Source organism: Haliotis asinina, chromosome 3 (genome assembly GCF_037392515.1).
Source record: "Haliotis asinina isolate JCU_RB_2024 chromosome 3, JCU_Hal_asi_v2, whole genome shotgun sequence".
NCBI lineage: Eukaryota > Metazoa > Mollusca > Gastropoda > Lepetellida > Haliotidae > Haliotis > Haliotis asinina.
The window spans coordinates 44,688,201-44,715,833 of NC_090282.1; the positions used below are offsets into that span (position 1 = coordinate 44,688,201).

Consider the following 27,633-nt stretch of genomic DNA (forward strand, 5'->3'; position numbering starts at 1 on the left):
TCTTCGGGTGTTTTGAGACAGAGCTAAATGCGTTCACTGTCAACTCTGTGTTAGGATGTTTTGTGACAAAGCTAAATGAGTTCACTGTCAACTCGGTGTTAGGGTGTTTTGTGACAAAGCTAAATGCGATCATTTTAAACTCTGTATTCGGGTGTTTTTTGACAGATCTAAATGCTTTCATGGTCAGTCAACTCTCTGTTAGGGTGTTTAGTGACGGGGCTAGATGCGTTCATTATCAACTCTGTCTTGAGGTGTCTTGTAACAGAGCTAAATGCGTTCATTGTCAACTGTGTCTTGAGGTGTCTTGTAACAGAGCTAAATGCGTTCATTGTCAACTCAGTATACGGGTGTTTTGTGACAGACCGGATTGTGTTCCATTTTCAACTCAGTATTCGGGTGTTTTGTGACAGAGCTGAATGTGTTCCATTGTCAACTCAGTATTGGGGTGTTTTGTGACAGAGCTGAATGTGTTTCATTTTCAACTCTGTATTCGAGTGTTTTAGGACAGAACTAAATGTGTTCCACTGACATATCTCTGTTCGGACATTGCTGAATGATCTCCCGCTTTGTGTTTCACCCACCATGGTGTTCAGCCCTTCATTGCTCTGGTGTGGCCACCATGGGCCATATCCGTCATTCGTTTCACTGTTCTCGCCAGGCAACAGACACATGAGCGTGTCACCGACTTCAGTGCTGACCTATGCATGCAACAATCTCGTCAAAGTGTTCAGCCTCACATTAACACTGTGACTGTTGACACCGGTGAAGATCTACGTTAGAACTGATGTTCCACATCCTCGGTTGTCATAAGAGGCGATTGGATTGGATTGGAGTTCAGGCTCGCTGACTTTGTCGACACATGTCATCGTATCCCAATTACATTCGCAAAGCATCGGTAATTTCTGTATATATGATACCTGATTCTATGTTATTCTTGAGTTAGTGTTATTCGAGATAAAGTATTACCACCACGAAGTACCAAATGAGATCACCATTCTCTCGTAAGCGGGGAACACTGAAAATAATAGAAGAGCGCTCAGCCGAGCAGAAAACGACACTTATGTGTGAGGTAAGATAAAGATCGATGTTCATGATGCGAATCATTGGATTGTCTGGTTCAGACATTGCTGAAGTATTCCCGAGTGGGGCGTTAAACAATAAACAAACAAAACAGTCACGGGGGATCGCGCAGTGTCCTTCGTTTGAAAAGTCGTCAACAACGAGTGCATATCGTTTGTAGTTTAGTGCAGATGGTGTCCGTCATGCATATGGTACAAATATCTATATGTAGGACAAAAGACAAATGTTCTAGCTTCAAAGAGCAATTGCATATTTCGAGACTTCATACGTTAGAACATGAACGAACAATTGGTTTCCGGGCACGTGGTACATTTGATTTAAAGGTTATTGGAAAGAGAAACTACTTTCTGAAACATACATTTTGCGAATCTTGACCCGAGTCTCAACTACACCGGTTTCTCTGGTTTTGCCTTGGTGGCAACATACACCCGGGAAACAGTACTGTGTGACGTCACCAAGAAGCAAGTTTTTTAGGGGTCATTTTGTCACTCATGCTATAATGTCATTCGGAAGGTCAGTGAGTGAACTGTAAGAGCGAATATTAATACTTAAAAATACTTACTATTAAAGGGCAATAACACGCATACGTAGTACTTTCTTTTGTGCGTCAATTTAATTCTCAAGCCTAAATTTACAATGTTTGTTTTATAAAACTGATTTTCAACACTTTTTGTTTGTCTATGTAAATTCAATGTATGGTATAGTTAAGTATACCTGGGACATTTGAAACATGGTCTTGTAGACAGGTGAGCAGAATCTCGGAATGAGATTTTTTACATCAAGCGATTACGCAAGTATAATATACATACAACTGCAAATTGATATATGCGACATTCAGTAAATGCAGATAAATTATGGTGTGGTGAAATCAAGATGTAGGCGTCGTTTGTGTTTCTTCTATCAACTGTCATGGGTGTTTTACAAAACACGGTATTTTACGGCAGGCATCACATATTTTACATATTCTAGTGTAATTGTTTATTTTCAAAATAACACGACACATTCTGTGAATCCTCTCAAACATAATTGACACAATTGTCCACGATGTGTACCGTCAGTGTTCTGCAGATTATAACGTGTACAACAGGAAATTAGTTTAATTCAGCAGGTAAAAATGTATGCATACAGGTATCTGGATATTACTCAGGTATCTTAGAGTTGTGCTCTAGTTCTGTTGATTAAATCCATCTTGGTTGGCACAAAACAGTTAAATACCTGGCATCTGTTACCATGGTTACGAAAACAACACATTTGTGCTAAAATAGATCTGTTCATTTCTTCATGCAACACTGGTATCACTGAGCAAAAGATTAAAAGAGAAATGTATTAGACTTCTTCCATCTATACTGTGTACGTGGATAACCAGTGCATGCCTCATTTGGGACCCTTCCTTCCCAAGTCACTTGGCTGTACAAACATACAAGCTGTTCTTATCCGACTGTACAGGTCACAAGTCCTGCCTTTATCCATCTGTACAGGTCACACATCCTGCCTTTATCCATCTGTACAGGTCCTACATCCTGCCTTTATCCATCTGTACAGGTCCTACATCCTGCCTTTATCCATCTGTACAGGTCCTACATCCTGCCTTTATCCATCTGTACAGGTCACAAGTCCTGCCTTTATCTATTTGTACAGATGACACATCCTGTTCTTATCCATCTGTACAGGTCACACATCCTGCCTTTATCTATTTGTACAGATGACACATCCTGTTCTTATCGATCTGTGCAGGTCACATGTCCTGTCCTTATCAGCCTGTACAGGTGACACATCCTGCCCTTATCTATTTGTACAGGTGACACGTTTTGTCATACATCTGAACATGCTGCATATGCTGTCCCTGTATGTTTGTACAGGTCACGCTTCCTGTCCTTATCCGCCAGTACACGTCTTTATATAAGTGTACGTCTTTATATATCTGTACGGGGCACACGCCCTGTCCTTATCCACCGTACAGGTCTCATGTCCTGTCCTCATCCATCTGTTGAGGTCAGACATCTTATCTTTATCTATACACGTCACACGTCCTGCCCCTTCACCATCTGTACATGTCACACGTCTCTCCTTCCCCCATATGTACAAATGTACATCCTGTTCTTAATCGCCTTTACACACCGTACACGTTTTTTCTCCGTTTTTTCTCAATCTACGGCTCACACATCTATTTCTTCATAAATTGTACAGGGGCGGTAACGTATACACATGGTTAAAGCGGCCGTTCCTCGCCAGACAACCTCCACATACAAACAGACAGACGCTCACGCCCGCAAGTGCACACACACGCACGCACGCACGCACACTGAACACATTGAGACGTCGTCGTCTGGGCCTTTCTGGGTTATTTGTAGTTGAATGTCTGTAATGTTGCATTACTTCTATTCTTTTTCACTCTACTTTAGCTTCAGACGTCGGGCGATGAACTCTATCTTGACTTGAGCTAATTGATCTGGACATATTGCAGACATATGTACACAGTATATATCTGTATGTGAAAGACAGTATCTTGAAATGCAGCAACACACGCGAGCTAAAACGTGATCCTAAGTCGTTCTGCACAGTCAGCAGATGTGAAGCCAGGCCTCGAGAGACTTATGGAAACGGATCAAATGTACATATGTGAGTGCGTGCACGTGTGTGTGAGTGCGTGCGTGTGCGTATGTTTGTTAGTACGTGCGTGTGTACCTGAGTTTTTTTCAAGTTGCCTTATATTACTTGGGAGCAAGATGTGTAAAGTCGAGAGACAATATACCACTACTCCTGCCTATCTCAAAGAATCTTCCATGCAGACAGCTTCGCTCCACTGACAAAAAAATACTTCACTTTCAGAAATGGAAGTTGAAACCCTGTGGTTTTCGCTCATTTCAAGTGACATTACCACCTCACCTGAGAACAAGCCCAACAGTCACAGTTTTAACGTCGACATACATGTTTCGACATGCCAAGTACAGTTATTGTTTGTAAAATGGGCTTCTAAAGTACTGAAAACACGTGTGATATGACATTTGTGTCAGGCATCGCCGAAGGACTTTTTTCATGTTATAGAAATGTGGTGACGTAATACAATGTTTCACTTGTAGTGTGACGTCATAATAGCAGTAGTGAACATCTACATGCGTTCCGATCCAAAACAAGCGGGATCAAATCTTAAGTAATACATCTCTTTTCTTCTTTCTTATTTTTCTTGATGTGTGTGTGTTTAGCAGTGATGGTCGGTTTGCTACGCGATGCATATGGTATCAAGCATTTAAGAGTGAATGAGTTTAGTTTTACTCCGCACTCAGCAACAAATGAATACTGGTGATTTCTGAAAAGGTTTCTTAACGAATATTTCATATATTTCAGTTTTGATAGGGAAAACCGGTCGTATATGTCGCCTGACATCAGACTGGAGTGTGCATTTTTCAAAATATTAGAAATATATTCATACATGTATATACGTCTAATTCATATGGGAAACATATACAATTGGATCAATGCCAACAGATATTGAGAAGATCATGAAGAGGGACGCAGCTTAAGTGCAACCATCAACCTTCTTACAACAGAATAGATGGTTGAGAATAAAAGAGAATTGCTATAATTTGTTGGGTGAAAGTTGTATGTTTAAATGTTGGCAAGTATTCATCAAATAAGGCGCACAGTGCATGTGTCTACTCTAAGACCTGACATACAGTTTTGGTTAAATTTTAAAAATCAAGTATTGAATCATACCGCCATCCTCACTAGTGTTATCTATTCCTACAAGAAATAATGAAAATGGTAAATCTACATGGGTTTCAGATGTCCGTCGCTTACTTTCACAACTGGGTCTTCACATATTTGGATAGATGCAGGAAACATACAAATGTTTGTCAGTACTTTTCCAAAGAGAATCTTTGGTGTATTTCTCGGACTGCATGACTCACTTTCTGCTTCCACATTTTTAAAGAACTCGACTTTTAAATCATTATTAGAGCCTAGAGTATAGCTTACAATACTACGAAATAAGATATTGATTCTTGCATTCTATAAATTACGTATTGCATTGCATTTGTTTAAAGTTAATCTACTGAGACAATAAAATGTACTAATGAAAATATTCCTGCATGCAAAAACTGTAATCTAGGAGTTCTCGAAAATGAGTACCATGTATTATTCATATTTGAAAGGTACGCGGATCTCCGAACAAAATATACTGTATATATTTACATCGTATGAATTACAAACGTCTTTCTGTTCTTAAAAAATATCCAAACCATAACTTTTGTCGCAGTGTTCATGAAACATGTGTTTTCTTTATCATGAAGATGTACATATGTTCTTCCTGACACGTATTACGGTTATGTCGTCACAATCAATTGTACTTTGGGCCAAAATACCGAATGAATTGAATTGAGTTGAATCAGGTGGTACCTCCTTTTCGACGCATTCTTTTTGTCATTTTCACTGGAAGTTTCTCTTGCATGATGTAAAATCAGCTCGCATTGATCCGGTCTGACATCCAGGTAAAAATGATATCGGCGACATCTTCTATTGATTCAGAATCCGACGTCATGTCTCGTGATATCCGTTTGGGCTTCTTAACTGTTGGGTGTTTCCGTAACAGATGGAGACTCGATGGCGTTTATTACAATTTTACAAACTTTCTGTGGAATTTTATAAGGGAAGGTGACTTTTAGGAAGCCTTTTTCCACACATACACAGACACAGACTCAGACACAGACAGACACACACATACATACATACATACATACATACATATTCTCCTCGTTAGAATTCTCCTTTAACGCCACATCAAGCAATTTTCCAGGTATTTGATTTGGCGACGGTCTGTACATAATCCAGTCTGGACCAATAAATGAAGTGATCAACAACACAACAACATGAGCATCCGTCTTCTTATTGGGGATACGATGACATGTGTCCCCCAGGTCAGCGAGTCTGACCACCTGATCCCACTAGTCGCCTATTAAGACAAGCATCGGTTACTGAAAGCCAGTTCTAACTTGGATCTTTACGGGTTGCACCAGAATAGTTTCGAGTTCATTGCACCACCGTGAAATATTAGTTCGGCTTTCGGCCGAGTACATAACATTCATACGTGTCGGAAGTAGGGTGCACAAGATTGTGATATCACGACTGACTTCAGATGTTGATGAATGATCGTGACCTTCCAGACAACACCAATTCCTCTTTACTGTTATAAAACATTGTTAGATTTAATACCAATGCTTAATGAAACTTTACACCATTTTATATACCTGTACAATATACTATTCTTACAACAAAATAATATTAAATATTGCCCATAATACCACTGGAATTTCAGTGTATTGTCTGAAGCGGCCGCTCAATCCCAGCAATGACTGCATACCAGCTGAACCTGGCTGACTTGTCGATGAAGGTCTACATAGCAAGTGATTTCAATGAAAGAACTGTACACCTACTCTCTACTGGGCTACATATCTAGTGACATTTACTGTTCAGTGTGTTCGCGAGCTTTAATTACATTAGCAGTGTAAGTGCGTGCATGTTTACAGCTGGGTGCATATTCTCATAGTATGTCTCACAAATCCCGAAGTTTTTACTAAAGGGCAGTATTCTGTCTCAAACAGTTATTTATTTCCGACATTAAAAAATCTCATTTTTGTTTCTCTTTGACAAGTGTTCAAGCTGATATTTATTGTACAGGTTTTTCTTCTCTCATTGCAGACTTCGCGCACTGTTCCCAGGGCTCCAGCTCATAGAGATTGCCTTGTGGTCGTAGGTGGCGCTCCAAGACTCAAGTCAGAGCCAGTATGTGATGAAATCTCTGTGCTGGATGACGTTACAGGGTCTTGGGAATTCGTTGCTAGGCTACCAGAACCGCGCCATCATCACGCAGGTGTGTATATCCGACACTGAAGTGAAAGCATTTAAACAGTCAAACAGTTTTCATCTCAGTTTAAAGAGAATCGTTCATATTTAGCCGGAATGTTCCAAGTTATATTTCGTTTTAAATAGTTATTTGTAAACCTACAAACGGAAGCGAATCCACCACCAACCCGCCCTGTCGTGAAAGCTTAATATTTATATTCCGATTCCGATTCATCAGTTAATAGACTCCGAGTAATCAATGTGTGATTGCTTCCTAATGAGCAATTATTTCTAAATAATTCTCAAGACAGTTGAATATCAGTAGCACAGGCATAAAACAGACATAGAAACAATGCAACACATCATGAAGAGTTTCCGACGCACATTATTATCGTCTCCAATGTCTCTCCAAGATATAATACTTGTGTACAGTACTGATTGATTACGGGGGCTAATCGTTTTCTGTGCTCTAACTATAGCTATTTCAGCTTTAAATCGTGATGCTAAATCCCATTATGATCTGTTTTTAGGCTAAAGTTTTTAATGGCGACTGGTTTATTACTGCTACCTGATATGACACTTGGTAAGGAGAGTATTAAGTGCTTGGAGATACATGGGATGTAGGCTGTCATCAGTGTGCTGGTACTGTTCTAGGTTTATGAAGGTGTGGAGGTGGGGAATCGAAGGTGTACTGTTTTGAACTCGATGCCATTTGTAGAAGGTGGGAGGTTTTACATAGACTTGCTTGCCTTTGGTGACGTGTCTCATGCGTGTGTTTGTATTGCTTTAGAGACATAACACATGTGTCTGCCATGTGTCCATGTTGGGTCCACAGCCCAACACGTATGTTCAAACTGTATCCTTGTTGTTTGTTCCATCTAGAGTATGTGTTCATTCTGTGCCATGGTTCTCAACGTATCACTGATAGTCGAGGATGTGCATCACCTCTGTTTCCTGTGTGTCAACTGTGTGATAGCCTAGTGTCTAGTGATAGTCAGTGGTCTAGTGTCCATAGTGCCCTGGTAGCCTAGCACACGTGTCCATCCTGTATCCTTAGTGCGTTGATAGTCTACCGCACATGTCCATCCTGTGACCTTTGTGCCTTGATGGTCTACCACAAGTGTCCATCCTGTGACCTTCGTGCCTTGATAGTCTACCACAAGTGTCCATCCTGTGACCTTCGTGCCTTGATAGTCTACCACAAGTGTCTATCCTGTGTCCTTATTGCCGTAATATCCAAGAACGTGCCCATCATGTGTCCTTGGTGCCTTATTAGTCATGCACACGTGTCCAAGATGGACGCCTATATGATGATGCACACGTCCATTTGATGCACGCGTCCATCCATTTGTCGATATTTCTTGGATTATCCAGAATATTGGTCCATTCGTTGTGTCAGTGCTTAGATGGTCTCCCACGTGTGCACCCATTCTGTGTTGTATTGTTAATAAAACCTGTACATGCACCCATCATGTTCATCCTGTGTCAATTCTGCCTGGATGGTAGACCTACATTGACTGTCAGTCCTGTCAAAGTTCATCACACGTATCCATCCCCATGCCTGTATTTCCTGGAATGTGTGTCCATCGTTTATTTCAAACGTCTGGATGGGCTAACACGTGTTTAATCATGTGTATATATTCTAAGTACGGTGTATCACATCTGTCAATATTGTGTTTGTAGTGCTAAGATGGCCTCAAACATTACAGCTTAATGTGTTTACAGTGCAGCGGTTATCTAACATGTATTTCTATAGTGAATCAATGGTCGAGTTCATCATCGTGAAAAGATGCTCAAGCAAGAGCGTCCGTCCTGTGTTGCACAGATGATGCACAGATGGTCTAGAATGTGTGTCATTCCAATAGTCCCCATTTTGTCTAGCACAAGCCCTCAGCCTGTATTTATATTGACTCGATGGATAGAGGGTAGATGACTCCAGGGGTGACCATCCTTTGAGTATACATCGTCTTGATGGTCCAGCAAATGTGACCATCTTTGGAGTATACAGTGTCTAGATGGACAAATGAATGTGAGCATCCTCTACATAATACTGCAAATGTGACAATCCTTTAATCATTCAGCGTATAGATGGTCCACTAAATGTGAACATCGATGGAGTTTTTATTGTCTAGATCGTCCAGTAAATGTGACCATCCTTTGGATATCTAGTGTTTAGATGGACCACAACATGTGAGAATCATTTGTGCATACAACGTCTAGATGGTCTACTAAATGCGACCATCCTTTGAGCATACAGTGTCTAGATGGTCCAGCACATGTGACCATTCCTGGACATTACAGGCTATACAGCGTCTACATGGTCTGGCTCTTATGTCCATCAAGTGTTAGATTGCTATTAAGATTTACCGCGTGTCAGTCCTGTGCTCATCACGCCCCGATCGGATTTCCCGTGGCTATTTCGACTGGATGGTCCAGGAAATGTTCCATCCTTTGAGAATATGGTGCCCACATGGGTTAGTTCTTGTGCCCCTCTTGCGTTCCATTGCTAGTAAGATCTACCATTTGTCAATCCCATGGAATAGCTGTTTATCCTGCCTTTACTTTGATTGGATTGTCTAGGAAATGTGTCCATCATTCCGTCTTAACGCCTGTGTATTTTTGGACCTTGCCCGCATAAATGGTCTAGCCATCTTTTACCTTTAGGGCATTGACCTTAACGAGAATTTTATATTTTACGTTTTCAGCCTTGACTGTATCAGTGGGGCAGTATGGGGCCTTAAGTGATCAATGGTCTAGCCATATGGCATAAGGTGTTCGGGGTCTGTAGGCCACATCAGACTTTGCACTTACAGCCGCTCCCCTATCAACGTGTGGGCATGCTAACTGCATCTCCCTTTATTGTTTAAACTATTGAGATCATGTACCTGACACCGCCAGAACGCAGGCATACATAAATGGGGTAATTCATCATTGTTGACTAGCATGTGGTCCTGTTTCAATACTGACAATGGCACTTTAAGGACACGTATTGTATGTCTTCGACGTCGCGATCATCACATTTTGTTTATTGATTTCTGGCAACTGGGATGGTGACTCGCGTTTAGAGATAGACAGATCCACGCATCATATATCAAACTACAGCCAAACAGACTTAGTTTTTGCGTGACGAGTGTTTCGGAAAAAAATATATGAACTAGTTGTGAGCTTATGTGACATTACCAGACGCACCAGTGTGGAACCTGACATACGTTCCACTTGGACGCCGGTTCAAGTCTCGCGAGTGTCATTACTATTACGCGAGAATATGCTAATTGATTACTACGTCCCATGTGACAAGAACACTCTACCCGGGGATTGCCTGACCTTCTCCGATGTTCACAGGGATCATAATTATGAATTTGAAATTCGATAGGGTTTTCATTTCACCGACAATCCACTCATCGAGGTGATTGATCGGTGTTTTTGCAATAACATTAAACGTAAAACAGCGCACTAGAGTGACTCCCGTCGTCATCTTTCATATCCGCCATTGTTGGCAAGTTATCGGAATTATGCGACTCTGCAATCCACAGTGGACGGGTTGTCATATATCCTGGTGGAAGGTGATACAACATGCCCAGGACACGTCGTAGAGCGTGTTGGATAAGCACTGATGGGGTCAGGGCTCCCACACCGTCATCATATCGGTAGTCTAAATATCGTAATGGTGTATTTATGTTTGAAGGCGCACCGTCAGGCGTCTGCATTTACTGCCATTAAAATCAGGCCTCAGCACTTGCTACTACACTCAGCGATCTGTGGACATTCCGTTACTGGCCACGTCAGGACGACCTTCCATCAAAACAATCAGAGCGTCACTTACGAGATCGCGAAGTGAAAGCCTGAATGAGTTTTCTAATCATGCAACCTCGAAAAGGTTAACACCGGGCTTTCCGAACGACACTACGACTGATCACGTGAAAGTCCTCCTCTACATCTCGCTTCAATGAGATAAACATTTGAAACAAAAGAGACTTTCCATAGCCCGTGGGAAGTACTGCCATTTAAATCTCGGCCATCTATCACACATTCAAGGATTCTCTGTTGTTGAGTTTTCGAACCTGGAATTGAGAACTTTGCCAAAACATTTTAAAGTGGATCCTAGAATGAGACATTTTGAAACTTATGCCGTAATGTTTCGTATTCATTGGTCAAGGTTCACGAAACGTAGTCCTCACGTCACCTATACAGAGAAGTCCTAAGGTCTCGGCGTTGCAATTACTCTGAGATGATGGTGAATTGAAGTTGGATGTCGCGTCGTCATTGTTTCATATTTCAACGAGAATAGCTCTGAGATAGGGTTAGTGGAGTAGCCCAGTGGTCGAAACGTTTGCTCGCCACGCCGAGGGACCGTACTGAAGTAGTCACTTGGGTACATCGTCTGAAGTCAATCTAGTGTCCCTCGCCGTCATATTCCTACAATATTGCTAAAGGCCACTCACTTTAAGGTCGGTCTCGACTTGAGTCCCATAAGTTAGTTATCTAATAATGCCTCTAATGATAATGAGGCAAACACCCTTTCAACAGGTTGTTTATTCAAGCAATTTCTTATTCTCAAAGAATCACAGTTTTGTGGGCGAGGCGCACGTTATAGAGATGCACACACGTATTTAAACACGCTGTAGTCTACATGTATCAACCTTCGATGGTACAGAGTCACATAAACAACATTTGTGCGTGAAAATATCATAGACAACGTAAATCCACCTTATGTTAAACGTTACACAATGTCTTAGTCTACGCCCATAAGTCTCTAATGACGTTGTTAGAGAGTGACCATCAATCTGCGCAACCTCGCAGCCTGGCCACCCGATCCCGTGAGTCGTCTCTTTCAGCAAGCTTAGTCGCCCTTTGAGGCAAGCCTGGGACGACGTACGTTGTGGAACGGTGGGGGTAGTCTGGTGGTTAAAGCCTTCACTCGTTACACCGAAGACCCAAGTTCGTTTCCCCACATGGGTACAATGTCTCTAACTCATTTCTGGTGTCGCCCGCCGTGTTGTTTGCTGGAATATAGCTACAAGCAGCTTAAAACTAAACTCCCTCCATCCCTCACGAATGACGTTGTAGTGTACGGATGGAAGTACCCGGTAAAATAACGAAGGCTACTTTCTTCGGTCTCTACTAATGCCACAGGCGACGCATATGAACTGCCGGTTATGACGTCGAATCATGTTGGAGACGCACCAGGCACACTCGTCAGTTGCCGATAAGCTCGACTATACGTACTCGTGACGTAGTTGGTCCGTAGTTCAACGGACACACGCGGTCCGGCCGCTGTTTATTTCATGTCAGTGACGTGACGTTAATATAGTCGTCCTGTGCATGATTGTGTGCTCTTGTGCTGGTTCCTCGTGACCGTTTGTTTAACGAAAAGCGAACAATCAAGTGCGGCAGCGGTATTATTTACCCTCCTATTATCCTGCCCTTTCTTTGTTGTCTGGTGTTTGGGAAGTGTGTCCGTGATTATTTAGACTATCGACTATTTCCCCACATATAGTTACATAAATGCAAGGTTTTTGTTGCTTCCTTAAACTTTCCCCATATGCGTGGGAGAGACAATGTTGCTGTTTGTGACCTTTTATTGTGTTATGCAATTGGTGGAAGATATTTTGTCGGCGGGGCGATGCTCGGCTTTCTTATATGCAATTGTCCAACTATATCTAGAACAGTACCAAGCTTCACGAGTGACCTTCGTCCACTGTCAATGACACAGGCTGACTCAACGTTACCGACAGGAATGACATGAATCACTAACTGTTGTCATTCGCAACAGTCCTGACCGCCGATATGGGTGACGTTAATGTTCCCTTGTTAACATACACTGCGTCATGCTTGCTGATAGGACTGACGTCAATCCATTCTCGTAATATGAAGTGCCAGACGGATGAAAGTAAACACCATGTTTAATGTTGTCTGAACTTGAAACAAACAAAATGCTGAAGTAGACATCGGTGTATTGATACGATACCATAGTTGTGTTTGGGATTCTCAGTCTGCAGTGTTTGGCAACTGTTTTCAGCCGTGTAACGCTTTGAAATCGTTTGGTTTAGTTTGGTCAAATGTTTATATACTCATCGCTATTGTTGATGCTAATCAAATATCGTGAACAATATGTTTCCTGCATAAAGTAGACCTGTATCTTGTCAAGTGTATCTTTTGACATCTCATTTCTCTGTCTTGTCTTCACGCGTGACCGACGTTCGCTGAAGATGTGGATGGGATTCATCTATAATTCACCCATGGGTCAATCTTTTATAAAAACTGTTCTGTTGTCAACACCCGTAAAGATCCCGGTTTCAGCAACCAGTCCTTGCGTATGAATGACGGGACAGGGTCATAAGGCTCGCTGACTTTGATGACACTTGTTATCGTATCCCACTTACCTGGATCGATATTCATGCTGTTGATCACAGGACTGTCTGGTCCAGATTATTTACAGACGTTAGCCACATACCCGGACTATTGCATGGGCTATCGACCATGAGGCCATGAGACCATGAGACCCTAAAACGACCACTCTGACAGTGGCTTGTCGTTACTTTCACAGCACAAAGGCACTTACTGCTTTGACCTATGAATATGAGAACAAACAGACCGCCGATATGGGTGACGTTAATGTTCCCTTATTAACATACACTGCGTCATGCTTGCTGATAGACCCTAAAACGACCACTCTGGCAGTGGCTTGTCGTTACTTTCACAGCACAAAGGCACTTACTGCTTTGACCTATGAATATGAGAACAAACAGACCGCCGATATGAACCGTAAAGCCGAACTGCACCTACATATTGGCGACATCACCAACAGAAAAAAAACAACATATAATATAAATTATATACTTTGTGCACTAGATCGTCTCGTTTTCTTCGGGAGCGGGAAGGGCGTTGATGTCATTTTCCCTTTCAGTAACATGTTTCTTTGTCAAAGAAAACTAAGCATTGAGTTAATACTCATAATTCGATATTTACTGAGCATGTGAACTGATTCAAACTTTATAGTGGTCACTACGAAATGAATGAAGAAACAGAATATAAGGTTACACATCTATCTCTTGTTAATCAGAAATCTACCAGTATATTTTCACAAAATCACAAAGAGCTGAGTGCAGTATTACGGGGCTACACAAAGGTTCATGGCACGTGTTTGTAGGATTTTCCCGCGGGACACTGATGAGATTGACGGTAATCTATCGGCAAGTACACTGGACCGGAATATCCACAATGGAATCTACATTAACCTGTCTGTATACTTAATTAGTCAAATATGTGCATGCGTTAGACCAATAGAGGCGACTAGGGATATTCATAGGTCAAACTGCCGCTTATCGCAGCAAAGGTACAGCATGAACGTTTCAAATCCATTGGTCATATTGCATTCAATTCCATAAAAAATGACACGCTGACATGAAATGTGTATTCGTGTCATTATATTTGTCTCTATTTGATGGCAGAAGTATTTATTTTGTCCAGTGTTAATTGAAACTAATGTATTTGAAGCGCGTGTCTTGTCACCGTTAGAAAATGAACCTATACATTAGACATACTGTTGCAGTGATGTGGTTGCAGGTTGTGATCGATGTGGAGGTATCTATCCGTTTTGCCATGGTGATGTGCGAACGAAAGCCTGTCATCGTGGCATTTGATGCGTTTTGTTTGTCTGCGTGTTGCTCGGCATGAGCTAGTACACAGACATTACATACACCAGATGCAGCAAACACTGCATACTTCACTGTACTTTCAACATAAATGATACATATGACACTTGCAACACAACATTACACAACAAAAAGGGTTACTCAGTTTATTTGCAACAAAAATGTTTGTTTGCAACTTACACATTGTACTTGCGGCAAACACGTTACACACTGTACTTGCACACGCGTTACTCACTGCACTTGCAGAACACGAATCACACTTTGTACTTGCAGCACACGCGATACGTTTTGTATTTTGCAGCTCATGCGATACACATTTTACTTGCTGCACACGCGCTATTCATTGCACTTGCAGAACACAAATCACACTTTGTACTTGCAGCTCACGCGATACACATTTTACATGCAGCACACATGTTACACATTTTACTTGCATGAACACAGGTTACACATTGTACTGGCAGAACACGAATCACACATTGTACTTGCAGCACTGATAATACACACTGTACTTGGAGCACACGCGATACACATTGTACTTGCAACACAAATTTTACTTTCAGTACACACGTTATTCATTGCACTTGCAGAACACGAATCACGCATTGCACTTGCAGCACACGCGACACACATTGTACTTGCAGCACGCATTTTACACATTGTACTTGCAGCACATACGTTACTCATTTCACTTGAAGAACACGAATCACACATTGTACTTGCAACACACGCGATACACATTGGACTTGCAGCACACACGTTACACATTGTATTTGCAACACACGCGATACACATTGGACTTGCAGCACACACGTTACACATTGTATTTGCAGAACTGTGCATGCAATAACATGTTGCTTACTACACTCGCATGCGTCTATATATTGCATTAGCAGAAACACACTGTTTATGCGCCTTGCAATGTTACGTTGCTTATCACACTTGCAAGAAACCGTTAGTACTTGCACTTGCAACATTATTTATTGTTTGCATCTCATTGTTCTCTGGAAAATGAACAACCTGTGTTACCAACTGTGCTTCCAACATCTTAGTAAGACGTCGCGAAGATGGAAAAACCAAAATGATTTACATGATCCAGCCTATATTTGATACCTGAATATATCATTTTCAGTTTGAATTGTCTATATGCAAAAATGAGACGATTCCAACTTTTCTCCGAATCGCTGGGAACGTTGCAGGCGACAGTGACATTCTAGCGAAAGGAGGACATTAACGTTCTTTCTGTCAACTCATCTCATTGAGTAGACAGCTCGGCTGATGTCCGTACTTGTCAATAGGGACATTTTATAGCAACTACTTCATTGACATTTGACATTTTGCTTATATCGCTGTTCTATCCCCAACGCTAGAAACACAATCTCAATACTGATAATGGACAAAGGTGAGATGCCCACCTACTCTCATATGTATTAGGGATGTGCTTGCAACTGTACACCTTATTGGTGTGTGGAGCAACTAACAGCGGACCTAACTACTTCTCACTGCCACCAATGGGTGGGATATCGGTTCTCCAACCTGGGGCATTTACACATGATCCTTCTGTCAGGGGCCTTCTGCAAGGCATGCTAAGTTTCTATAAAGATTTGCATCTCCTGACGAAAATGTTCCAGCTGCTGCGGCGGCAGACTTGAGCGGGATATTAAATTGATGTTCCGAGAAGCCGCGCTGGACAGATACAACATCAGATTAAACGTGACATATTGAAAACGTTGCGACTGTTATCCTTCATTTGTCAGGATTTTCACCCGAGGTAGCGTTTGGACGAACTGTTCACTGACGTTCTTTCACGTCATGTATGTACATCAGGAACCCGAGGCATTACAAAGAGCAGGTGATAACTGCACTGATTTCGTGATACATTTTCACATTGCTGGTACAGACGTTCTGGTGAGGTACAACGTAACGAATTACCGTGTATGGTGTCGCTATCCATTCACTATTCAACCACCGAGGCGATGTGTTGAAGTGAATGATTTTGTCGAGACAGAAATGGAAGACTACTTGATAATGTTCTCAGAGGTAAACCTGTCGCATTGTCTTAATAATATACGAGCGTTCAAGACCGTCGAAGCTGAACGCGTTACTGAATCAAACTGGTTCCGCGTCTTCCCTACTGGAAACTGCATCCCCAGTTGGGTCGTGTTTCAAGTAAACGTATTGCTGGTATTTCATTAAACATCGAACAGTAGCAATCATGGCAAAAATATATCTCAAATGCACGTCCCAGTAGATCTCATACTAAGTATATGTTATCGGTGTCTTGTAATTGCGTATGTTTTACCTCTTAAATTATCGATTGCTTTCCTTAGTTACTAAACCACGAATGCAAGCGCATTGACAGTGGTAAATGGCTTCTGTTGTCCTTGCGTATTGAGACAAGAAGAGACAAGACTGTGTATAAAAGTTGACGTTTCCCTTCTTCAGTCCCCAGAGGACAAGCCTATTTTATGACGCAGTTAAATGTTTATAGCAATGTGTTACGTTTATAAAGTGTGTTCTGTCATCGTTGCGTCAAATCATGTCATTAATGTGGGTGTGCAGCTATTTCTTATAGCAGCATGTCTTCCAGAACAGCAGTTTGTAACACTAGAACGTACAGCTCGAACGCACCATTGACTAGGAGCTTTTTCAAGTACCTGCAGCCTCGGTTTACAAACTCAATGTATTTTGTTTGACTACCTCCCACGCAAGCTAACATGGTCTACTTCGATTTTCAACTCGTGTACACTCCCCATTGCTCGAGAAGCACCAAGTTGTCGTGTAAAAACTATCCCGTTGATATTTTCTACATTAGATATGAATAGAAGAATGACACCTCGCGTGATTCTTTTTTCGGTCAATTTGTTTGATTTCAGTATTTGTCCAGTCTATTATTTGCATGAATACTGTTCGTCGTTATTTCGACCTTCAGCTCAAGGGGCGGCCGGTGAAATACTTCTAGGGAAGCGAGACTGGGATCTCTCTTGGGATGGTGGTGCGAGCATCCAATACAACGTTTGCTACGCTTATGATTTTATTAAGGCGATGACTGCTTTTATGCGTTGAGAAGATAAGGCTCTTTGCCACCACTAGGCAAGTACTCGGTGGACCTAACTACACAAGTCTGTGAGGGTGAATGCTTGATTATTGGGGTGACTGTGAACAGCTCTACACCACACTAAACATGATAGCTGAATGGCCAAAATTGCTAGTGGTTGATAGAGTAAGCATTTCGAAGTACTCGTGCACGCAATCCACACATTTTCGCAGCAGTCGGCAAGCTTACACAGTGTTAGTGAACACCGACCAGATAGCACAAAAGTACATAGATTATTAAAAATTGAAACGAGACACATTCAACCAGATGACACTTTGTAAATTGACATAAGAAACAAGATCTCACATTGTAGCTAAGGAGCTCAGTTGTGCACTGCACTCAGCAATATTCCAGCTATAAGTGGCGGCGATCTGCATGTAATCGAGTCTGCACCAGACAATCCAGTGATCAACATGAGCATCGATCTACTCATTTGTGATACGATGACATATAAGTCTGTATTTGACCACACCTTTTACTGAAGATCAGTTCTAACCCCGATCTTCACGAATCTCTCACATCGTAACTGCACTAAATTAGAAATACGATTCATGTCACTGTGGCTCGAGCCACGGTATATGACGTATGTAGAATATTGGCTACGGCCACGAGACAACCTAAGCGATATAGAAATAGTATGTTGAAAGGCATTAAGACACACACTAGGAGGAGAGGACCGTGTCATGGCTCAAGAACAATGCCACATCACCAAGAAGGATGTCTAAGCCGAAGCCAGTTTGTGTTTGTGTGTGTCTGTGTCTGTGTGTGTGTTTGTGTGTGTGTGTGTGTGTGTGTGTGTGTGTGAGAGAGAGAGAGAGAGAGAGAGAGAAAGAGAGAGAGAGAGAGAGGTGGGGGTGAGATTATATCTATCGCAATTTAACCTACACTCCCCGCAAATGTAGTAGGTGTTCAAAAATAACAGATTATGACAGAAATTTTGAGTAGTGTCGATTGATGGGATGGATGGTTAAGAACAAAGGAATAAGGTGTAAGACGTTGGTGTTATCTTGCAAAGATGAAAATAACCAAGAAAGACAACAGGAGTGTGAAGTAAAACCATGAACGTTTGAGTTGACAGGATCAATAATGGGTCATAACCCTACCATTGCTCAAACAGTCGTTCATGCGACGTAAGCATGGCCTCATCGATCTCCAAAAGACGATTTGAAGGAATGTTGGCCACTTCTTTGCCAGCCTCTGGCCAAGTAGAGTTTGGTCTCGGCGTTTGTCTCCAGTTCATGCCTCGGTGGTGATGTAGAATGACCCTTCCGCGGGAAGTATGCAGTTTCTTCCTGGCAGTCCTGGTGATCCCAGGATATCAAACACACATCCATGAATAGAATTCTCTGAGACGCCTACAGACATGTCCACGTCAAGAAATCCCGGAGTGAATCGGGACGCCTCCGACGACATTACACGCGACCATCGGCAATTCCCCCAGTTTTTGCGCTCTAAACACCACTGGCGTCTGGCGTTTGTGTCAACCTGTTCACGTGCTACAGCACGTGGACAATGAGCGTGCACATTGATAATAAGTAACTTGAACTCCCTTGGCTTGGTGAAAGTGAACAGAAATTTGACTGGCTTCATGGGCGCTCTTTCTCAAAACGTGCGTTCTGCTAACTGGATCCGTGACTTGTGTGTCCTGTGCGGTGCCAATCATTAACATTCTGAGAATGTTCACGACCTGTGAAGTTAGAATTGGTCTTCAGCAGCCCATGCCTATGGTATGGACCGACTGCAGGAATCAGGTTGATTGGATGATGCATGCCATCGTGTCCCTAAATGCCTGCATCGACGTTCATGATGACAGTCAAAGCAATGTCTTGTCCAGACGGCCGTCATGTACCTCCAGTATTGCAGAGTGCAGGGGTAGACTACAATCCCACTGGGACATGTTGAACACACTGGCTTATTCTTGCTGAGTTCGATCATTTATGAGCATGGTAATAGCCCTTTTTCGTTCGCATTGGTGATCCACATCCAAGCTGTTCACAGATGATTTGACGTTAGGACAGAGAACGTTATTATTGCTGTTGTCCGCAGTAACACTGAAGCAGGATTAGAAAACTTACTATAACTGTGGAAATTACCTATTCTGAGAATCAGGAATCTCGACGTACTCGGAGTAATTTCATGGTCACTAATGTTTCGGGCGTGAGAGTTTGGACAGTTTATCGAGAATGCAGAACCTTAAACTAAGAATTTGTATGACCTTTGGCTTGATCAGGATAATCACAAATTAATACCATTCCTCCACAAGTTCAAGTGTGGTACTCGTAAACCATTTCTGCAGTAACCTTGTCAGCTTTTACATATGAGCCGGCCCACGAAGGTCCCGGGTACAACAGGCCCTCAGCAACCCATGCTTGCCGTGAAAGGTGACTATGCTTGTCGTAAGACGCGACTAACGGGATCGGGTGGTCAGACTCGCTGACTTGGTTGGCACATGTCATCGGTTACCAATTGCGCAGATCGATGCTCATGTTGTTGATCACTGGATTGTTTGGTCCAGACTCGATTATTTACAGACCGCCGCCTTATAGCTGGAAATATTACTTGTGGAATTGTTAAAAAGGTCCTGCATATTATGGAAACAAAGATCAAACAAAACAACCAAATATATTAATGGCCAGTCTACATTTGAATGCATGTGATTTTCACGTTCTGGATAGAAACATATACATGTAATGCAGAAATTAGAAATGTGGTTTCGAAATCCATTTGGTTTAGTACTTTTTAAGAATACAAACGTCTTGTCTAGCGCATATGTTTTATTTATCGTTAGCGAATACCATATAATATTTCACTAATTAGTGCATACTTTTCGTTTAAATCAAATCAGTTTTCAGGTTGAAAACGGTTTGTTTTTAACTGCGTTTTAAAATAAGTGATTAATGTATAAGGCAAACCCCAGTTATCAAAGGACATTGTGAAGAACCCATGCTAAATTTTCTTATGTGACAAAATTGACATTTTCACCCATAAATAAACCAATATCAACCATAACACAAACAATTCATTTGACAAGAAAGTACCAAACTTATTGTCTGAGGTTAATTTGAAGATCACCATGCTCTTACTCCATTGTGTCAGTGAGACTGGCTGACTGCAGTTCCAAAGCGACATTTTATCAGATGCCTTCCTGTAACTCTTGTAAACGTGTGTTGTAAACATGTTTCTATGAACATGACATGATGTATAATAATCCTGCCAGCACAGTACCCAATGACTGAAAGAGGGATTTGTCTCTGACCTGTGGTCACTCACTCAACTCCAGCATGGCCATCATGTATCAGACTGTAGACTCCATCTTTATCTTCATCAGTCAACTTAAGTTATGACATTTTTTGAATGAAACTATTCAACAATGAACACGTGTTTCCATGTATTTACAACTAAGTATTTTCTCTAGAAATGTATTTAGGCGCTTTTCGACTGCAAAAAACAGCTGGCTCAAAGACATGCAATGCTATTCTTATAAGTAAATATAATTGAACTTGTAAAGTGATTGATAACAAAGCATGTATTGCACCAGCAGTGCCTTGAGCAGTTTTGCATGGTTTCTCTTTGTAAGATGAAAAGCTCCAGATTATTTTAGACCTGTCATGAATGTCGAACCCAAACATCTTTGCAACCAAAGATTCCTATGACACAATGTCAGGTTTGGGAAACACAGCAAAAATAACAAATTGTTCGGTAAGGATGAGTCGGTTATTGCTTTTCCTTGCGTACTGAAAAACACGATTGACTCTATCTTTGCCCGTAAAGAATGTACAGACTGCTTTATGAAACTTAACTCACGAAGAAAAACATTATACGACAATATGAGATTTGGATTTGATAGATCCACAGAACAGTAATTGACCCAGTCTAATATGTTTGCTTGTACATGAAGCCATTAGATTTGAACAGATTGCGGACCCAATTCACGAGGAAGATATTCTAAGTATCTCAATTCACTCTTTCAAAAATGTCAAACTCGTTTAATGGTTGACGTAACTTTACAACTCGTGTGATGAGAAAACTTATTCTAATATTTTCAGATATGTGTGATCATCCCTTAAAATGGCATCAATCAACTTGATGTTACTGTCGTATGATATAGTAAACAGAGAAGCAAAGGAATGTACACACAAGACAGAACACAGAATAGTACACTGGGAAGTGTCTTCTACTGGAGTTCTTCATTGTTGTATCTTTCACTATGACTTTATAATGGCATTCTCATGGTAATAAGATGTTGTTTCCACCCACGTCAAAGTAAATACAAATCACCTCTGTGGGAAGACTGTCACGTGGGTGTTGCGCTGCACCATTACCCAGCTGAGTTACTGCCTCATGTTCATATGAGATAATGTACAGAACTAACAGAACAGTACTGAACTATGATGTTCTTTGCAAGATCGGTCCTAATCACATTTTAAAGCACACGGAGATGAAAGAAATCAGTGATGCTACTCTGAGTATTTGCGTTAGATCTGAAACTTGTATCATTTATTTCATCATATGCCGATGGCTATCACGAGGTCATGACATTTTTCGAACCAAACGTAACTGGAATACACATGGTGATAATAACAAGCTGAAACATATACTACAAATTGAACATTCTTCAATCTTCCAAGGTATTCAGCCTCACTAAATCTATGCAGATAAATTTCACCTGAAATCTATAGAGTTGACTTTGGTGCAAAGTTCCTGCTCGAGAGTCCACTGTATCACAGCGGAAAGAGGTTGTCGAACAAATGCCACGCTTGTGTCTTCTTTCTATTTATTATTAAAACCAAAGAAACACCACAATTCACTTGTCAAAAATCCCCAAAGGGTACTGACAAGTCTCTACTCCCTTAGCAGCTGCTTTAGCAGTCTTTAGAACAGCAGTGCCAAATAATTAATACGGTTGTGAATGCCATGTCCTTGGTGGCATGCTATTACCGATCAATTATCAGCAATTCCAGCGATTGTGTTCAAAAACAGGCCCGGAACCCTCTGAATGTAGTTTCTCAATGACCTAGTTAATCTCATATGCTCTGACCGACATGACATTCATGTATGTATCCAAATTTGTTAATGTGTCCTGTGCAATGGTCTGATGTATCTTCATATAAATCTCTAATTTAAAAATGAAAGAAGTCCTATCATTGATTCGGAAAATATGACGTTTCCACGGCTGGTTAGCTATACAATGTCCTTAACTAAACCATGTGTTCTATCAGCGGAATCGATTTTCGTGACGTGTCTTGATATACCAGATGTTGGTGGAATCGATTTCTATAGAACGTCCACATATACAAGATGTTGGTGGAATCGATTGATATGTGAGGTGTTGGTGGAATCGGTTACCATAGAGTGTCCCGATATATCATATGTCTGGGGTATCGATTACCATGGAATGCTGTAATATACGGCGTGTCTGTGGAATCGATTACCATAGAGCGTCCCGATATATGATATGTCTGGGGTATCGATTACCATAGAATGCTGTAATATACGGCGTGTCTGTGGAATTGATTACCATAGAGTGTCCTAATATGCAAGGTGTTGGTGGAATCGATTACCATAGAGCATCCCGATATATCATATGTCTGGGGTATCGATTACCATGGAATGCTGTAATATACGGCGTGTCTGTGGAATTGATTACCATAGAGTCTCCTAATATGCAAGGTGTTGGTGGAATCGATTACCATAGAGTGTCCTGATATATCATATGTCTGGGGTATCGATTACCATGGAATGCTGTAATATACGGCGTGTCTGTGGAATTGATTACCATAGAGTGTCCTAATATGCAAGGTGTTGGTGGAATCGATTACCATAGAGCGTCCCGATATATCATATGTCTGGGGTATCGATTACCATGGAATGCTGTAATATACGGCGTGTCTGTGGAATTGATTACCATAGAGTGTCCTAATATGCAAGGTGTTGGTGGAATCGATTACCATAGAGCGTCCCGATATATCATATGTCTGGGGTATCGATTACCATGGAATGCTGTAATATACGGCGTGTCTGTGGAATTGATTACCTTTGAGTGTCCTAATATGCAAGGTGTTGGTGGAATCGATTACCATAGAGCGTCCCGATATATCATATGTCTGGGGTATCGATTACCATGGAATGCTGTAATATACGGCGTGTCTGTGGAATTGATTACCATAGAGTGTTCTAATATGCAAGGTGTTGGTGGAATCGATTACCATAGAGCGTCCCGATATATCATATGTCTGGGGTATCGATTACCATGAACTGCTGTAATATACGGCGTGTCTGTGGAATTGATTACCATAGAGTGTCCTAATATGCAAGGTGTTGGTGGAATCGATTACAATAGAGCGTCCCGATATATCATATGTTTGGGGTATCGATTACCATGGAATGCTGTAATATACGGCGTGTCTGTGGAATTGATTACCATAGAGTGTCCTAATATGCAAGGTGTTGGTGGAATCGATTACCATAGAGTGTCCTGATATATCATATGTTTGGGGTATCGATTACCATAGAATGCTGTAATATACGGCGTGTCTGTGGAATTGATTACCATAGAGTGTCCTAATATGCAAGGTGTTGGTGGAATCGATTACCATAAAGCGTCCCGATATATCATATGTTTGGGGTATCGATTACCATGGAATGCTGTAATATACGACGTGTCTGTGGAATTGATTACCATAGAGTGTCCTAATATGCAAGGTGTTGGTGGAATCGATTACCATAGAGCGTCCCGATATATCATATGTTTGGGGTATCGATTACCATGGAATGCTGTAATATACGGCGTGTCTGTGGAATTGATTACCATAGAGTCTCCTAATATGCAAGGTGTTGGTGGAATCGATTACCATAGAGCGTCCCGATATATCATATGTCTGGGGTATCGATTACCATGGAATGCTGTAATATACGGCGTGTCTGTGGAATTGATTACCTTTGAGTGTCCTAATATGCAAGGTGTTGGTGGAATCGATTACCATAGAGCGTCCCGATATATCATATGTCTGGGGTATGGATTACCATGGAATGCTGTAATATACGGCGTGTCTGTGGAATTGATTACCATAGAGTGTTCTAATATGCAAGGTGTTGGTGGAATCGATTACCATAGAGCATCCCGATATATCATATGTCTGGGGTATCGATTACCATGAACTGCTGTAATATACGGCGTGTCTGTGGAATTGATTACCATAGAGTGTCCTAATATGCAAGGTGTTGGTGGAATCGATTACAATAGAGCGTCCCGATATATCATATGTTTGGGGTATCGATTACCATGGAATGCTGTAATATACGGCGTGTCTGTGGAATCGATTACCATAGAGCGTCCCGATATATCATATGTCTGGGGTATCGATTACCATAGAATGCTGTAACATACGGCGTGTCTGTGGAATTGATTACCATAGAGTGTCCTAATATGCAAGGTGTTGGTGGAATCGATTACCATAGAGCATCCCGATATATCATATGTCTGGGGTATCGATTACCATGGAATGCTGTAATATACGGCGTGTCTGTGGAATTGATTACCATAGAGTCTCCTAATATGCAAGGTGTTGGTGGAATCGATTACCATAGAGTGTCCTGATATATCATATGTCTGGGGTATCGATTACCATGGAATGCTGTAATATACGGCGTGTCTGTGGAATTCATTACCATAGAGTGTCCTAATATGCAAGGTGTTGGTGGAATCGATTACCATAGAGCGTCCCGATATATCATATGTCTGGGGTATCGATTACCATGGAATGCTGTAGTATACGGCGTGTCTGTGGAATTGATTACCATAGAGTGTCCTAATATGCAAGGTGTTGGTGGAATCGATTACCATAGAGCGTCCCGATATATCATATGTCTGGGGTATCGATTACCATGGAATGCTGTAATATACGGCGTGTCTGTGGAATTGATTACCTTTGAGTGTCCTAATATGCAAGGTGTTGGTGGAATCGATTACCATAGAGCGTCCCGATATATCATATGTCTGGGGTATCGATTACCATGGAATGCTGTAATATACGGCGTGTCTGTGGAATTGATTACCATAGAGTGTTCTAATATGCAAGGTGTTGGTGGAATCAATTACCATAGAGCGTCCCGATATATCATATGTCTGGGGTATCGATTACCATGAACTGCTGTAATATACGGCGTGTCTGTGGAATTGATTACCATAGAGTGTCCTAATATGCAAGGTGTTGGTGGAATCGATTACAATAGAGCGTCCCGATATATCATATGTTTGGGGTATCGATTACCATGGAATGCTGTAATATACGGCGTGTCTGTGGAATTGATTACCATAGAGTGTCCTAATATGCAAGGTGTTGGTGGAATCGATTACCATAGAGTGTCCTGATATATCATATGTTTGGGGTATCGATTACCATAGAATGCTGTAATATACGGCGTGTCTGTGGAATTGATTACCATAGAGTGTCCTAATATGCAAGGTGTTGGTGGAATCGATTACCATAAAGCGTCCCGATATATCATATGTCTGGGGTATCGATTACCATGGAATGCTGTAATATACGACGTGTCTGTGGAATTGATTACCATAGAGTGTCCTAATATGCAAGGTGTTGGTGGAATCGATTACCATAGAGCGTCCCGATATATCATATGTTTGGGGTATCGATTACCATGGAATGCTGTAATATACGGCGTGTCTGTGGAATTGATTACCATAGAGTCTCCTAATATGCAAGGTGTTGGTGGAATCGATTACCATAGAGCGTCCCGATATATCATATGTCTGGGGTATCGATTACCATGGAATGCTGTAATATACGGCGTGTCTGTGGAATTGATTACCTTTGAGTGTCCTAATATGCAAGGTGTTGGTGGAATCGATTACCATAGAGCGTCCCGATATATCATATGTCTGGGGTATCGATTATCATGGAATGCTGTAATATACGGCGTGTCTGTGGAATTGATTACCATAGAGTGTTCTAATATGCAAGGTGTTGGTGGAATCGATTACCATAGAGCATCCCGATATATCATATGTCTGGGGTATCGATTACCATGAACTGCTGTAATATACGGCGTGTCTGTGGAATTGATTACCATAGAGTGTCCTAATATGCAAGGTGTTGGTGGAATCGATTACAATAGAGCGTCCCGATATATCATATGTTTGGGGTATCGATTACCATGGAATGCTGTAATATACGGCGTGTCTGTGGAATTGATTACCATAGAGTGTCCTAATATGCAAGGTGTTGGTGGAATCGATTACCATAGAGTGTCCTGATATATCATATGTTTGGGGTATCGATTACCATAGAATGCTGTAATATACGGCGTGTCTGTGGAATTGATTACCATAGAGTGTCCTAATATGCAAGGTGTTGGTGGAATCGATTACCATAGAGCGTCCCGATATATCATATGTCTGGGGTATCGATTACCATGGAATGCTGTAATATACGACGTGTCTGTGGAATTGATTACCATAGAGTGTCCTAATATGCAAGGTGTTGGTGGAATCGATTACCATAGAGCGTCCCGATATATCATATGTTTGGGGTATCGATTACCATGGAATGCTGTAATATACGGCGTGTCTGTGGAATTGATTACCATAGAGTCTCCTAATATGCAAGGTGTTGGTGGAATCGATTACCATAGAGCGTCCCGATATATCATATGTCTGGGGTATCGATTACCATGAACTGCTGTAATATACGGCGTGTCTGTGGAATTGATTACCATAGAGTCTCCTAATATGCAAGGTGTTGGTGGAATCGATTACCATAGAGTGTCCCGATATATCATATGTTTGGGGTATCGATTACCATGGAATGCTGTAATATACGGCGTGTCTGTGGAATTGATTACCATAGAGTGTCCTAATATGCAAGGTGTTGGTGGAATCGATTACCATAGAGCGTCCCGATATATCATATGTCTGGGGTATCGATTACCATGGAATGCTGTAAT

The 27,633-nt window shown here is 41.5% G+C and overlaps 2 protein-coding genes across 2 annotated transcripts in view; one reads left to right on the forward strand and one right to left on the reverse strand.

Annotated features, from left to right (window-relative positions):
• The window catches only part of LOC137278103 (organic cation transporter protein-like), a 512,032-nt gene that overhangs the window by 287,707 nt on the left and 196,692 nt on the right, over positions 1 to 27,633 (reverse strand). The window lies entirely within an intron of this gene.
• The window catches only part of LOC137276872 (kelch-like protein 9), a 101,856-nt gene that overhangs the window by 7,367 nt on the left and 66,856 nt on the right, over positions 1 to 27,633 (forward strand). Inside the window, exon 3 of the mRNA XM_067808520.1 lies at positions 6,775 to 6,946. Coding sequence (XP_067664621.1) covers positions 6,775 to 6,946 — 172 coding nt within the window. The remainder of the gene's footprint in view (positions 1 to 6,774; positions 6,947 to 27,633) is intronic.